Raw genomic sequence first — 12,107 nt, 5'->3', positions numbered from 1 at the left:
TGCTTAAGTCGAGCCGCGCGCGTGCGCGAGATTCATCTCGCGCACGCGCTTTGAGTGCGTTCGTGTCAAAGTTGGGAGAGGAAATCCCTCCGCCTCATTCTCCTCTACTTCCTCTCCTTCCTCCTTGTTAGTCTCCTGCCGCCCTTTATACCCTTTCTGCCTTGTTCAATTGGGAACTTTGTCCAAAATAGAGTCCCTGCCTCCTAAGTGTGTGTGTGTGTGTGTGTGTGTGTGTGTGTGTGTCTGTCTGTCTGTCTGTCTGTCTGTCTGTCTGTCTGTCTGTGGAGGGTGATGGAGAGCTGCCTCCTGTGGGCTTGTGAAGCCCTTTGAGACTCTTTTGGGATCAAGGGTAAAACAACTCATTCTGACCTGGCGCTCCGTGTTTTGGAAAAAGCAAAACGCATGACAGAGATCAGTTTTTAATGCTCGCTTACCTGAACTTTCCTGAGGGATGCAGAAAAATACTCAGTTGTCTTTAAGAAAGATAACCCTTAATTAGGTGTACTTAAGAGTAGAAATAATAATTTACGTTATTTGCCCTAAGAACAACAAGTAATGAGCTACTGGTCCTTAACTGTGGAATGAATTAATTCCATGACTTCTTAAAAAAAAAAGAGAGAAAATGAAAAAAATTCTGCATTACTTACACATATGAATACAAAAGATTGTTCCTTGTACTGTCAAAATACTTATTGTATTTGTATTCAGGTGGCATAAATAATAATTTACGTGACCAAAGGAACTGTAATACATCAGTACTTGTGATAAGGACTGAAAGTATTTAGTTACTTGACCTTAAACATGGAATTGCTTAATTACTTCAAACTCAAAATCCTCACATATCTTTTCCCAATAAATTTTGAGTTACTGTACTTGTACTTGAGAGTAGAACTATCACATAGTTACTTGTCACCAGCAGGACAAGGACGAGTTTGATGTGTACAAGTTGCTCAGCCTGAGAGAGAAGGTGAACTTCGAAAAGCACAAGCACTGGGATTCCGAACTTCCACTTGCACTAAACTTCCTGTTATAAATTTTGTTTGCACATTTACTAGCATTGCTCACTAGCATTGCTCACATGTTCTCTAGCATTGTTAGTCGGTGTCAGCTGTAATGCCCCTTTGTGCCCTGACAAACTGGCGACCACTCCACAGTTTATCTGTAGGCTATGTGGCCTGACCTCCCAATTGTTATCGCTTCTATACTTCTGTGAATATTCCGTTCCTTTTTTTCATCTGAATGTGACTGTCTGTTATTCTGTGTGTGTGGGCCAAAGTACAGCAGCTTAGCGGAGTCCGATTAATTATGAGCATGTTGCGCTACTGTGACATGATCACTAATCACTTCAGTGGCTCTCATGCTGGGGGACCGACAAACCAGAAATCCGACGCCCGTCACGCGTACACACACACGTGTGTGCAGGCCCGCAGTGGTAATCTGCACATTATGGTGATTTCACGCTAGGCCAGACCACTATTCCAGCCTGCGCATTACATTCATATTCTCTGACTCGCAGATCAGTTTTGAAATGAGCAAATCAAGTGCATTTGCCACATTTAGATTGATTGCTTCAACATTTGATAGGGTTTGTATTTGTGACGTTATCACAATTTAATGCTCCAAGATTTTCATATACAAAATATACAGGGGATAGCAAAAGATGCTAAGCACTCGTCAGTAAAATGAATCGAAAGGCCAGACTGGATTTCGCAAAAAAATACAGAGATGAACCACCAAAGTAATATACACTGATGACACCAAGATGAACCTCAAGCAAAGTGACGGAAAGGCCCCAGGATGGAGAAAGAAAGGAAACGCAAGCTCATGTGTAAAGCATGACGGAGGTCATAGCATGTCGTGGTCTTGCATGACTGCTTCTGGAACCACCTCACAGTCTTTATTGATGATGTCACTCGTGATGGGAGCAGCAGAATGAATGGCCATATTAATACGACTGAAATTCCAATGATCAATGTGAATTCAAGTGGGCCGGTGTGAGCCCTGAAACTGCAGGGCGCCAAAGGAGTGCCACTCGGGCACTGCATGCGCGTGTTAGCACGAAGAAGCAAAGTGAGGCAGTTGTCGTGGCAACGACGTCGCGGCAAACCACGACAGTGACACCCGAACAGCGCGGTACTGACATCAGCGGATGAACACGTGCCCCTCGCTAATGCTTCCGAAACGTGCGTGTGTGCGCGCGCGCGAGTCCTACAGACACACAATGTTGCCGTTGAACTCTCGTGGTCTCAATGACAATCTGTCCACTGTGTTATTGTGTGCTTGAGCGGACATGCGCATGTTTGTGCTATTGTTTGGTAGAACATTTGTTAGGGCGCAAGCGTATTTAAGCCTATGTGTGTGCAGGAATGTAAGTTGATTACAATTCATTAGTTTTGAATTACTCCTTTTCGAAATATGCTAATGAGGACAAAATAAAAATAAATATGGCTGTTACATACTTATATACAGTGGACCCCCGCTCTTTGCGTAGGGTAGGGACCGCAAATAGCGAGCATCCGTGGAATTGACAACCATTGAGATGCATATGCTTATACTGGAAAAAACAATTTAAGCTTATGAAAGTAATATTTGCAGCAAGAGCTTTGCGCACAGTGCCCTGTGCATGCGCGAGTCATTTTGCGCTTGGTCCGTCCTGCATCGGCAGCCTCCCTTCCTTTGGCGGCCTCTAGTGGTGATAAGCACACACTGCAGCGTCAGCTCTGCACTTGTCCTAACGCAACACCATACGTCACTTGGGCTGCTCTTTTGGGAAAAAGGACTAGCTGATGCCCGGTGGGCCAGCGTCTTTTGGGGCCGATGCAGTGCTACTTAATTATCATTTTGCTTCAATTCACACCGACAGACTGGTCCTCAATTTAGAGGGAGCAGTCCACTGCAAGCACTGACAGCAAACTGAGCCACTCAACATTAGTGGCATGGCCAGGGGTGGTCAGGAGAATCTTGCCCAACGGGAATTATGGGAAAGTGACCATGATTTTCCCCAAATGGCCTGTGCATTTCCGAGTTGGTTGAACATTGTGATGGTGCTACCCAAACAACAAATTTGTTTGGCAGCGTGCCGTCAGCAACACTTTATTCTTTCACTTTTACTGTAAATGTCTTCGATTCTTTTGTTTGCTTGCTTTTAAATGTTGGATTTGTATGTTTTGAAGCACATTGTGTCACCTTGTCGAAGAAACTCCACTTTAGAAATCAAGCGGCCTTGTCAAGCCTCCATCAATATAGTTGTCATGTTTGTTCTTTGACCAGGAAAGGAACCATTTAGTTACAAGAATTGTATATTTGCAACTGGTGTTGCCAATGTTTTAGATGTGCGTGTGTGATGTGCGTGTGTGTGCGATCGTGCAAATTTTATTCAAATAAAAATGTGTTCAATATTGATAACGTATTTCCAAGTTTTTGTTTTTGCCCCCCCCCCCCCGTGAAAGTCTTAGCCCCCCCATTAGTCTGTGCGTCTGTTTGCCAAGCTCCTTGGGGGGCTATTATCACCACATCTGTTGCTCAGTGGGTTTGCGGTTGTCCTGGTGATGTGTCGGCCCTCGATTGTCCTGAGCCTCATCACGGTCCACAGGGACGTACACAATCACCTTACGTGTGCAGGGATGGGGCTACACCGGGGTTGGGGGAGGGGGGTGTTCAAGTCCTGTCAGAAATCTGTTTAGCCCCAGTAAAGCCCACCAGCATTTTATTTAATATTCTAAAATTTATTAGATCCAGACATCTAATACCTAATACAGTATATAATTACAGTATTTTCTCGGCCCCCCTATGTATCAGTCAAGCCCCCTTGAGCACCAGGAGAGAAAAAATCCTGGAGCCGTCCCTGCATGTGTGTGTGCATATTACACGGTTGTTTAAGTGAAAAACAGTGTGATGTAAGATTTTTTTTTTATGCGCTGGAGTCCGGAATCGAACCCTTTCGATGGGAACTCCGAGGCAGCTTTGCTAACCACGGACGGGGAAAATGGTCTTGTCCACAAGAGGGCGCAGCTGCGAACACGCCAGCGTTTGTCCCGTGAAGTACTAAAAGGGACGTCTGGTGGCCAATCATCAGATGACACAAATCGTGCGCGCACACACTGACATAATCTTCCCTCCTCCTCCTCCTGCATGAATGGATTACAGTATTCCTACTCTGAATGTAAATTCTCACCACAAATGCATCAGTGAGATTGTGTTGACACGGGAATGTTCGGGGCAGAAGTTCAGGATAGGGAGTCGGCGCCGCACGGAAGGCAAGTGTAGTGTGGCTCCAGCCCTTCAGGCCAAGACGGCACCCATTGGCGAATTTCTTTCTGGCAAGAGTCATGTCAAAACACGCCGTTCACCCTCCTCCTCCTCCTTGCAGCGCACCAAGCACAGCCCACGCCAGTCATGCATTGGCCCCGCCCACGTTGACTTTGCCAAGGGCCTTTGGAATATTTGTCGCATTTGTTTCGTCGTTTTTCCCTCTAGTTAGTTAGGTCACATACAATGTAATTCTTTCATTGCTGCAAACCAATGGTTCATAGATTATAAAGAAAATGGATTTTGGACTTTTATTACTTAAATCAATTAATTACAAGTTATCCAGCAGGCATAAGAAGAGCAACAAGCCAAAGAGCAAAGTAGAAGTCACAAAATAAAAGTCCGGTTTATTGTCCAACAACAAACTTCGCACGTACACCAAAACAGGCGGCCGGAAAACAACCAAAAAACAAAAAATGAGAAGAAAAGAAAGAAAGAGACTCTTCTTTTCTTTGGCCTTCCTCCATCCAAGCAAGCAAGCAGGCAAGCACAAAGTCGTTTTATGGTACAGCTCAAGTACATACATTAAATGGAATTGACTGGAATGCTCTGAGTTCAACGGCCAAAGACGTCTTGGACTTGGTTTGGGTGTCACATGGTCAAAAGATCTCATTAACCAAGCACCTATTTGCCTCCTTCCCAACAATATGTACAAAAATATAAAATGTAAATAAAAATACAAACTAATTCTCCGCTGGAGTCGCTGTTGTCGTCGTTATTGTTGTCGTAGAGGCCGGATTGTGCGTGAGGATGGTGGGCGGGCGGCGGGCGTTGAAATCTACTCGCTAATGACCACATTTTCTTTCATATCGTTTAGATGAGCACTCCTCCGGCCCCGCCCCCTGAGCCCAACCACAGGAAGCGGCCCAGCGGGTTGCCGCGCCGCCGCAGGAAGCTGCCCCATCAATCGTCGTCGTCTGTTTTCTGCTTCTTGGTCCCCACGTCGTCCTGGTAGCCACAAAAATCCATTTACAACCCAAAACCAACCAACCTTCATTTTCCCATTCCTTGACTTCACCTTGTTAAATTTCGCTTTGTATGATTACGTCTGGAGAATTGCACCGCACAAAGGAATCGTTTCCCCTCCTGTTTATGTGACAAGTACTTTTTGAGACACGGTTTCATTTTCACGGGCTTTCATTCAAGATCTTGGAAATGCATTTGGATTTTGAAGCGCCATAACTTTACAATGCCAATTTGTTGCTACATCGGTCACATTTAGGATAATCTTTTCCTGGACTTTTATTTTGAATCAAGTGAAAAGATGTCGTGGAAAGTCACCTCGTCGTCATCGTCATCTTCGTCCTCGTCGGCCGCCCGCTTCGTGCCGCCCTCCAGCTCATCCTCATCTTCGTCCTCATCTTCCTCATCGCCTGGGCGACAACAACCATGACGGTTAGCATTTGGATAGGAAGGTAGATGAACATCAGGGACATGTCTCAGGCACCTTCTCCGTCATCTTCCTCATCCTCGTCATCCACCTCGTCATCTTCCTCGTCGTCGATCTCGGGCTCACCGTTCTCCTCATTCTCCTACGAATCCAAACTTTATATTCAGCCTTGCTTTCATGTCCTTCATATCTTCTCATCTAGCTGACCGACTAACAAAATCGTGTCGAATCCCTAAATCATCAATTAGAACGCTCTTCCCTACATTTCTGGTAAATTTTATCCTATCCTCAATCATTTGCTGAAAAACTTTTTGCGCTCACCCAAAGCTGTCCAATTTTAAAAGGTGTTTTGGCGCCCTCTTCTGGCAGCGCGCCGTAAAGAGAATGTTTAGTTGGGCGAGTATTTGTTGGGACACAGCTTTATATTTATTTATTATTATTTAGTCATATTCAAAGTCCTTGCTTCCATCTTGGTGTCAAGGAACTGTGCGGAAATGAGGGGAAGAGTTTCATGGACATATGTGGTGCAAAACAATTATCACCGTCTCTGGAAACCATCAGTGACTTGTGGCTTTTCAGGATCCCGTCCGTCCCTGTCGCCCGTGTTCAATTTATTTTGCTTTCACTGAGATCATGTCTTTAAAGTCATGAAATGGAATGTGTCTTTCCTTAATTTAACCCATTTGACATAACTATGTCGACTGGCACTATAACTTAAACAACTTTACACAACATCGTAATGGTTAGTAAAATAAGTACTTTTTTGGGGGACGGAAGGGCGGTTTTTTTTTTGTGTTTTTGTTTAATGAAAGGGCCACTCGAGTGTCACAGTTTAGGGTTTGTGAGTAATCGTGTCACCTTTCCATTGGTGGCAGCATCTTTGCCGTTCTCCTTCTCCTCCAGAAGCTTCTTGTCCTTCAAGTCCTGAACAAAACAAACAAACAAAAACATTTGAGCATACAAAATCCTCCTTTTCAGTACTGACGCTAAAGCTTCCTGTTGCCGAGAAGGAGCAGCAGTGCATGCTGGGAGCACTCCCTCCTCTTCACGTCTCGTAATAGGACACTTTGGTGACGGCCCCGGGGCATTGTTGGTATTGTAGTGCATAAGCCACCATATGTCGCCAGACACGCCCGGGATACGCACTGCATTACCCACAATGCAACGCGCCATTGAAAATAAGCTCGCGGCGCGGAGGGGGGAGGGAAGTGTGACGTTTTTGGGAAGGTGGGGGTGCGAGTAAGGGGGTGGGGGTAACGAGGAGTGGGGGGGAGGGGGAGCGCGTGTAACGAAGGACAATAGAAGAAGACACATGGCCGATATCACACCGGAAAACTCCCGCTCGGTCCTCGAACCCAAATTATAAAGAAAAATCATAAGGTCGATCTTGGCCTTCATTTATGTATTTCCGACAACCAATCCGATTAGCTCTTGAACATGTAACAAAATGAACATCTCTTTTTTAAGTTTAGTTTCGCTTATCACATTGCGCTCAGACACGCGCGACGCACCGTTCAACTAAAGCAGGTTGTGAAAGCCAACAAAGCGCGCGCACGACGCATCACACCTACGCGCACGCACGTACGCGCACGTAAGTGCTCCGCATTAGCCGCCTTTGAGAATCAAAAAAACACACAGTGCCGGACTTGACTTGTTTATGGTTGATACAGTCAGCAGAGGACATGTAGAAGCGTGCACCAGTTTCTGTTGTCTTCAGGCCAACCGTTGCTGCTGCTTGGAGATGTTGGGGACGAAGGAGCAGTGAAACGTATGTTTGAGAAAAGACCCATTGTATCAACATTTGTCACTGTATTTTGATTTATGTGACAAAGACTCCTCCCTGAGACGAACAAGTAACTACTAAAAAGGTTACGTAAAAGAATGAGCCGAGTTTCGTTGCTACAATGAGTCCCAGAGTTGACTCCAGTTTGTGATGCTCATTCACTTTACAATAAAGCTCAGCAAAAAAAAAAAAAAAAAAAAAAAAAAGGACAGAATCAATATAAAGCTTCCCGGGTAGACGCGCGAGCGCCACGACTAAGCAGCGAGCGAGAGCGCGCCGCCGAACCCGAGCCCATCAACAAACACAGCGGCTCCATTCAAAGCAACTTTCGGCACCGGAACCGAGCGAGAAGAACAAGCCGAGTCGCTTGGCGCCCCGCGGCAACATTTTTCAACATCCTGGCGGCCGAGGGGTTCCTCGCTCGGACAACGGTGCGGGTCGGTTCGTCCGCCGGTTCTTGTGTGAGCGAAACAGAGCCACTCGTATAAACAAAGACGGCTCACGAGTCGCAGGCAGACAATGAGGCTGAGCTGGCGTCATTCGAGTGACATCTGGAAGCGGCTGAGATGCTCGCAAAACACGTTTGGCGCCCGCTTCTTCGAACGCATGACAAGCGGAGACGCCACGAGAGCTTTTTCATTGGTTTCTTTTTAAAGAAAAAATATATACAAAATATTTTTAAATGCATATAAAAACTGACGCGTGTATCCCGCGCAGCTTTGTGGAGGTGAGCGGCTTAGCGAGCACTACACGCACCTTGAAGGAAAGAAATCAGTTGTTGTCTTCTTTCTTACCTTGGCTGAGATTTCCGATACAGAGTCAACTTTGGCGTCTGCCATTGTTTCGGGGTAGTAAAATAAAGCAGGCGAGAAGGAAGCTGGACAAAAGTAATTCCTCGGCGACGGCGTTCAGTGTGTTTTTGTGCCAATGGCCGAGCGAGCAGGCGGCTGAGTGGTTGATATATAGGCTAGTGGGCGGGGTAGAAGGCGGCTTGGCTCTCGCCCATTGGCTGCCCTCGCCCAAGAGAGCTTCTCCGCTCGAACAACGAGTCGAATTACGAAGCAGCAGCCACGCCCCCTCCCACCCACGCCGATGCTCGGCGCTTTTGGTCTTCCAAAATTTCATTGTGAGCGACTCAAGTGCACAAAAAGGTATCCCGCTCCACCGGGAAGGCCAAATTCACTCGTCTGCGTCGACCTACGCACTAAAAATGGCGGATAGCTGCCCCGCGGGGACATTGACACCATTTGATTGAGTGATGTTCGTCTGGACCAATGAGACGACGACTTAGGGACCGAATGTCCCGCCCATTCAGACGGAGGGAAATAATTTAGCAAGAACGACGCCAAAATGTCAAGTTGTCCGCCAATTTTAACGAGAGCTGAGGTTTTTGTACATTGCGCTGCGTTTTCGCGAACCGGCTGCAACTCGGTGGAGAAGCGCCGTTCGAGAGTCGAGAACCAAAGTAAGTGGAGCGCCACCGGCGCCGTTTGAGCTCTGCGCTCGCCCCTCCCCTGAGCGGCCGGCAGCCATCTTGAGGCTCCCTCTTCGCGGTTATCTCCGAATGGCGCACTTCTTCTTCACCTTCCTTCCCCCTTTCGTCTTTACAAACCCGAGGACCACGACGTTCGACGGTCCCAACGTCGACGGCACGCCATTCGAGTCGGCCCTAACGAAACAACAAGACCCGCTGAGAGTGAACGAGGCGAGCAAGCGCGTGGCCTAATTTCTTTCTTTTGTTGGATATTGAAGTGGCGAAGTGCGACACAACACGTGCGACGAGACAAGTGCGCCCCCCCCCCCCAAAAAAAAGCAACACCGTGTGCTCGTGAACATTATGAAACACACCAAGGACCTCTCCTTACCGATTTTTGTACACATGGCTTTTACAAGCGGGACATGAGAAGGGGCAAAGGGACGGCCGCCATTAGATGCAGCAGTTTAGTGGTAGTAGTTGGAGTGGGCGGGGGTTCGCCTAACGAACGGCTTGCAATGACGGCCGGATTGCTGACGCAAATAACGCTCGCGACAACTCCCATTGGCCCGGTTGGTCAAGTGAGTTGACGCCGAGGCACCGTGGTCCTGCAACGAGCGGCGATTGGCTGCCGCCGCCGTCCGTCATTTCAAACGTTTACGACGTCGGTGCGACTTGACGCGCGGTTGGAAGACTGCAACTGCGGACGAGCGTCAAGTTTCACTGACTAGCGCTTCCCTTTCAAGCCACCCCCCCACTCCCCACTGCCACAAACAAACACAGAAACGCACACATTACATTTCTCATTGCGATGAATTTAAATGCCATTAAGACATTCCATCCACGCATACTATTTTTATGCATGTTTATAATTCAGGAGAATAGGACTGTATGGTATAGCCACATACTGATACAGAACATGAAGAAAGGCGTTTTTTTGTAATTTAATTATTGTACAATGGGACAAACTGAAAGTCACGAGTGCGTGTTCATGTGCCTGTGTGCGCGTTCTAGGCGGGCTGCCCCTAGTGGTATGCAAAGGAATCACTACATTAGATGTACAAGTAGCCTTTTTCTTCAAACACAGTGTTAAAAGTTGTGTAACCGGTGCCTAATGTTGCAGTGGCTTGGGAGGGTATTTTTGGGAAGTAGCAGCTGTGCATCCACCTACTGGTGGTTACTGAAGCTGTCTTGTGCTACTTTGCAGCTATTTCACAGGTGCCTTTCCCCTGTCCAGGTGACTAAAGCGCACCCGACAAGATTGGCTGCAAGTCAAGACAAGGTGTGGCCGAGACGCGGCCACCAACTTGACATGACCCCCCCCCCCCACCGCAATGCAAGCGTTCCCACCACGGCCTTGCGAAGCGAGCGTGGGGCTCATTGCAACGGTTTGTTTTGCTTTGACAAGAGACAGGATTCTTTGTCATCTGTGAAGGACCTCTCTGACTGTTGAGAACTTGGCTGTCTGTGTGTATGGGTGTGTCTGTGTCGTGGTGCCACCTGGTGAAGGAGTTCCCAAATTAAAAGGTGCGACAAAAAAAAAAAAAATCCTTCTTTTGAATGACATCGTCATTAGCGTATGTTTTTGTAAAGCATACAGTTTGAGAACATTCACCCATTCAAATATAAAATTTCCAACGTTTTAAGCAAGGAAATCCAGAGCGGCTGATAAAATATGTCGCCGACCGACATCCCGACCGTTTGCTGCTGCCTTCATTGCCTTCATTCCAAGCTGATAAACGCTGACATCTTCTCTGGTCTGGTCACTTTCTGTTTCTAGACCTTGAAAAAGTAGCTCAAGCCTTAGGCGCTGCATTCCTCTGGCTCACCTTTGGCGCATACAACACAACAAGCGTTCCTTCTTGCCCTCAACACGCCCTCTTTCCTTCAAAACCTTCCTCACAGCTCCTTCTTGCCCCCCCAAATCTCTTCCAAGGGCTTCTTCAAACACCTCCCTTTTCAGGCAATCTTCATTGTTCCTTCTTATGCATATACAACTCCAAGATGTCCTCTTTGTTCCTTCACCACCTCCTCCAGAGGCTCTTCCTGCCCAGCCAAATTTCCTTCTAACTCCTTCAACACCTCCCTTTTACAAGATACCCACCATCTCCTCATTGTTCCTTTTTTTTAACCAAAAAGACCCATTCAATATTGTTGAGACCTCCTCTTTGTTCCATGCTGCCCTCAACATGTCCTCCTTCCCACTCCAAACTTTGTACCTGTTCCTTCAAAGCCTCCATGTTACTTTGGGATCTTTTCATTGTTCCTTCTTGTATTGAACATCGACTTCCTCGCAACCTCTTTTTGTTCCTTCAACACCTTGTCTTTGCAAAAGTACCTAAACATTGTCCCTTTAACATCCTCCTTGTTCTTTTTCGTCCTTCACATTTTTTCCAGTTCTAATGTCTTCTCCGCCATGTTCGGTTTGCCCCTCAATATTGCCTCCTTCCTAGCCCAGCACTACTCATTTCCTTCCAAACCCTTCGTGCTCTCTCTTGACCTCAAGCGCTCCTTCTTGCTTCAAGAGCTCCTCTTTGTTTTCCGTTCAGGATGTATTGATTGTTCCCGCTTGTCCCAACATTCCCAGTTCTCTTTTGTTGTCTTTAATATCTTCTTTACAATACCTTACAATACATCTCCTCCTTTCTCCTTCAGTGCAACTTTTTTCCTTCAGCACAAATCTTCTTGTTCTTGATATCTCCACTTTGTTATATCCCTTTCACCTCCCATGGACTTCCATGTTTTTCCTTGTCCTGAACATAACCTCTTTCTTCCTTCAACACCTCCTTTTTCTTAATTGTTCCTTTTATCTCTTCCTTCCCATTCCAAGACCGATTTCCCCTTGTTCCTTCAACTTTTGCTTGAAGACCTTTGTATGACTGGTTACTCCAGGAATCTGTGAGTTGTCCTTCATGACCGCCTTGTTGGTCCCCGTTGACCCTAAAATGTCATCCTTCTTCATCCTTGTTCCTCCTGCAGGGCTCCAGTGAAGTTTTAGAGTTGAATGAAGATGTCCACGCCATGGCACTAAATGTTCCGAAACACCAAACAAGTTTTTATTGGGACCGTTTGTGCAAACACTTCCTGTTACAAGTGACTCTCTCGCTCACACACACACACACACACACACACACACACACACGCACACGCAC

At 46.7% G+C, this 12,107-nt stretch overlaps 1 protein-coding gene and 1 long non-coding RNA gene across 2 annotated transcripts; one reads left to right on the top strand and one right to left on the bottom strand.

Moving 5' to 3' along the window:
* Positions 1–4,545: 4,545 nt before the first annotated feature.
* Positions 4,546–8,432, bottom strand: ptmab (prothymosin alpha b). Its single transcript, XM_019874956.1, has 5 exons — positions 8,276–8,432; positions 6,557–6,622; positions 5,756–5,840; positions 5,590–5,681; positions 4,546–5,256 (listed from the first exon to the last, which is right to left on the bottom strand). The coding sequence occupies exons 1-5, from the start codon at positions 8,318–8,320 to the stop codon at positions 5,212–5,214; spliced, it is 333 nt and encodes a 110-aa protein (XP_019730515.1). The 5' UTR covers positions 8,321–8,432; the 3' UTR covers positions 4,546–5,211.
* Positions 8,433–8,521: 89 nt separating this feature from the next.
* On the top strand, positions 8,522–12,101 carry LOC109518849 (uncharacterized). Its single transcript, XR_002168832.1, has 3 exons — positions 8,522–8,946; positions 10,163–10,482; positions 11,935–12,101. It is a non-coding gene; the product is annotated as an uncharacterized LOC109518849 (long non-coding RNA).
* The last annotated feature ends 6 nt before the right edge of the window (positions 12,102–12,107 follow it).

Source organism: Hippocampus comes, unplaced genomic scaffold (assembly GCF_001891065.2).
Source record: "Hippocampus comes isolate QL1 unplaced genomic scaffold, H_comes_QL1_v1.1 scaffold20, whole genome shotgun sequence".
Classification (NCBI taxonomy): Eukaryota; Metazoa; Chordata; class Actinopteri; order Syngnathiformes; family Syngnathidae; genus Hippocampus; species Hippocampus comes.
This window is presented reverse-complemented; position numbering and strand designations above follow the sequence as displayed.

Bases quoted from the DNA above. Each gene is read 5' to 3' on its own strand.
- ptmab (XM_019874956.1), bottom strand. From the start codon at position 8,320: ATGGCAGACGCCAAAGTTGACTCTGTATCGGAAATCTCAGCCAAG. The intron at 6,623-8,275 runs GTAAGAAAGAAG...TGTTTTGTTCAG, and splicing joins TATCGGAAATCTCAGCCAAG to GACTTGAAGGACAAGAAGCT. The intron at 5,257-5,589 runs GTGACTTTCCAC...TGTGGCTACCAG, and splicing joins AAGATGACGATGACGACGAG to GACGACGTGGGGACCAAGAA.